This window comes from Cryptomeria japonica, unplaced genomic scaffold, assembly GCF_030272615.1.
Source record: "Cryptomeria japonica unplaced genomic scaffold, Sugi_1.0 HiC_scaffold_201, whole genome shotgun sequence".
Classification (NCBI taxonomy): domain Eukaryota; kingdom Viridiplantae; phylum Streptophyta; class Pinopsida; order Cupressales; family Cupressaceae; genus Cryptomeria; species Cryptomeria japonica.
The window spans coordinates 52024-54658 of record NW_026729023.1 but is presented as its reverse complement, the minus strand read 5'-3'; the positions used below and the strand labels follow the sequence as shown (position 1 = coordinate 54658).

Genomic DNA, 2635 nt, shown 5'->3' with positions numbered 1-2635 from the left:
TGGAATGCTATTTTGGTCCTCCTTGGATTTCTCCACCATGAACCTTCGCCTGGGAAAGTAAAGCACACTGTAGAAACGTTCTCTCGTGAACGGCGGGGTACTCTGCTTCCCCCTATATAAGTTTTTCATCCAGTTCTCACACAACTGTAGCTTGGCATTAACCATTTGTCAATCACCACAACTTCCACCTACTGAGAATCGGAAGGGACTTATCACCCCAGAAGCCTACTGATCTGCCCGAGACAGCAGCCCTTTACATCTATATTCAGACTATGTACATCTGATTACAACGCGTTTCATAATTTAGTTATCTTAGAACAATTATAATCTCATTAAATTGCATAAGAGAGAAAGTTTTAAAGACATTACAAATTATTGAATTGAATTAAAAAGAATACACAATTTAACAAATTTGAAATTGAAAATTTCTCAATGCTTTGTCTTTACATTATATTATTAACAAAACATAAAAAATTTAAATTATATTACTAACATTCTTTATAGAAAACTCAAGCCAACAACAATACCAAAGACACATCTATAATACAATAGCATCATCATAATTGATGAAAGATCGTAGCATTAACACCTTTCACTATCTAGATGAAGAGTTAGCCAAATGAAAACATGATTACTACCTAAGTAAGGCCCATTTCTTAACAAAATAGCCTTTAGCACAACATTGTTTGATTTTAAAACAGATTGCTGAACAAGAAAGAATGTGTTGTAACCACATAGATGACCCAAGGGACGACCTGATCAGAAAGCAAACAAAACAATCGATCCAGAAAGCAAGTTATTCATTCGGTGGTCGCTTCATGGCCGTGACAAATAGATTAAAGTTATTCCACGAGGAGCCCCCCTCCTCGATTACATCCCTAGCAATTATCTTCAACTTTCTGGACTCCTCTCTTATCTCCAGGCCTTGTTTCGATTCCAGCAAAATCTCTACACTTTTCACAAACTCCCCCTTCTCTAGAATTCCTTGACTATTCGCATTTAATGGCAAACCCAATTTCCACGCATCCACAACATACATGCGGTTAAGAAACTGGTCTGCGATATAAGGCCAACAAAGCATGGGCACGCCCATGGTGATGCTTTCCTGCACAGAGTTCCACCCACAGTGAGTCACAAAACAGGCTATGGAAGGATGACATAACACCTCTAACTGTGGCGCCCACGAAACTATGTAACCCCTATCTCTTACTCGCTCCAAGAAATCAGCGGGTAAAACAGGTTTGCTTCCTCTCATTATAGATTGGAGCGCACAACCCACAGAAATGGCCTCTGGGTGGCCTCGACTCCCAGAGCAAGTTCTTCCACTTGCTTTTCGCTCAGAACTGTAGAACTTCCGAAAGATATGTAGATCACAGAGCGGGCACACTGTTTATCTAACCATTGTAAGCATTCCGTCTCATCTTTCCAGAAACTTGGTTGGACCTTAGTGCTCGTCGTGCATTTGAGAAACTCAGGAGCAATTAGAGGGCCTATTGGATACACGCCCACTTCTTTGGACAATGTTTCGACTACTGGAGCTTCAATCTCTAAGAAAGAATTGAAGAGCATCCATTTAGTGTGCTTGATTTCCTCTGCCATGCGAATCCCTTTCCGAAACATGTATTCGCCTGCCCAGTACCGATGAAGCTCTCCAGGATGCAGCGGCGGCATGGAGGGAAGATATTGAATTGTTTTATCTTCCTTCGGAATTCCTTCACACAAAACGCACAAAGATGAAAAAGGTTTTTAAATATCGTTTGCATCATGAAATAAAAAGTAAAATCGATTGACAGGGTATGATTATATGTTACCATCTGAAGGAAGGATGCCATGCGAGACCCAATTGGCAGTAATGTGGAGAATGGCGAAGAGTGAAACGTAACCAGTGTGAAAAAAGGCGAGGGAAACTTTACGGAGCATGGCTACCGGCTGTAAGCCAAAGCACATCCAGACGTTCGCAATTATACAGGTGACCTTGTTTTCTTCTTCCTTGGCGTTTATTTCCTGAACAACTTGATCGATTACAGAAGGCCCCATGCCCTTTTCCAACAACTCCATAGCGTTTGCAAGACGTTCTGGAGTATCCATAGCTGGGAATTGGAAGGGAACAGATATCATTCTGATGTTATCACGCAAGGAATTTAGAGTGTTGGCTTTGAGCATACGGTTATGATTGCTGTCGGAGTTGAGGAAAGTGACAAGGAATCCATGAGAGACGAGCTTCCAGGCGAGCTGCATCATGGGATTAATGTGACCTTGTGCAGGAAAAGGAACGAGAAGCGCGTGAGGAGCCATGGCTGAGATTAGCTCCTTACGCCTCTCCAGAGCAGCACAGATTTAAGATTATTCTTAGTAAAGACGCCAAAATATAATGGGTAAAACATCGTTTTGAGAAGGGACCCTCGCCTGACAACTTTTGTCTGTTAGGCAATATCATATAGGGATTGTATTTATCTAGCTTTCCGGATCTCCAGTATCATGCATAGTGAAAATCGCGTTACGCCGAGGGCGGGCCTTAAACAGCACATTCCGTTCCCGTGAGGGTTTAAATATATAGATTAAATATCTAATTTAAAATTTGGAAGGTCTATTCAAGATTTCTTGTTCATTTAACATTGCCTGCTTATTATTTTAA

The 2635-nt window shown here is 41.2% G+C and overlaps 1 protein-coding gene across 1 annotated transcript; it reads right to left on the bottom strand.

Moving 5' to 3' along the window:
- Positions 1 to 796: 796 nt before the first annotated feature.
- On the bottom strand, positions 797 to 2295 carry LOC131868258 (UDP-glycosyltransferase 83A1-like). The gene is made up of 3 exons (XM_059215603.1): positions 1812 to 2295; positions 1273 to 1712; positions 797 to 1105 (listed from the first exon to the last, which is right to left on the bottom strand). Exons 1-3 carry the CDS (start codon positions 2293 to 2295, stop codon positions 797 to 799), a joined length of 1233 nt encoding a protein of 410 aa, XP_059071586.1.
- Positions 2296 to 2635: the final 340 nt, after the last annotated feature.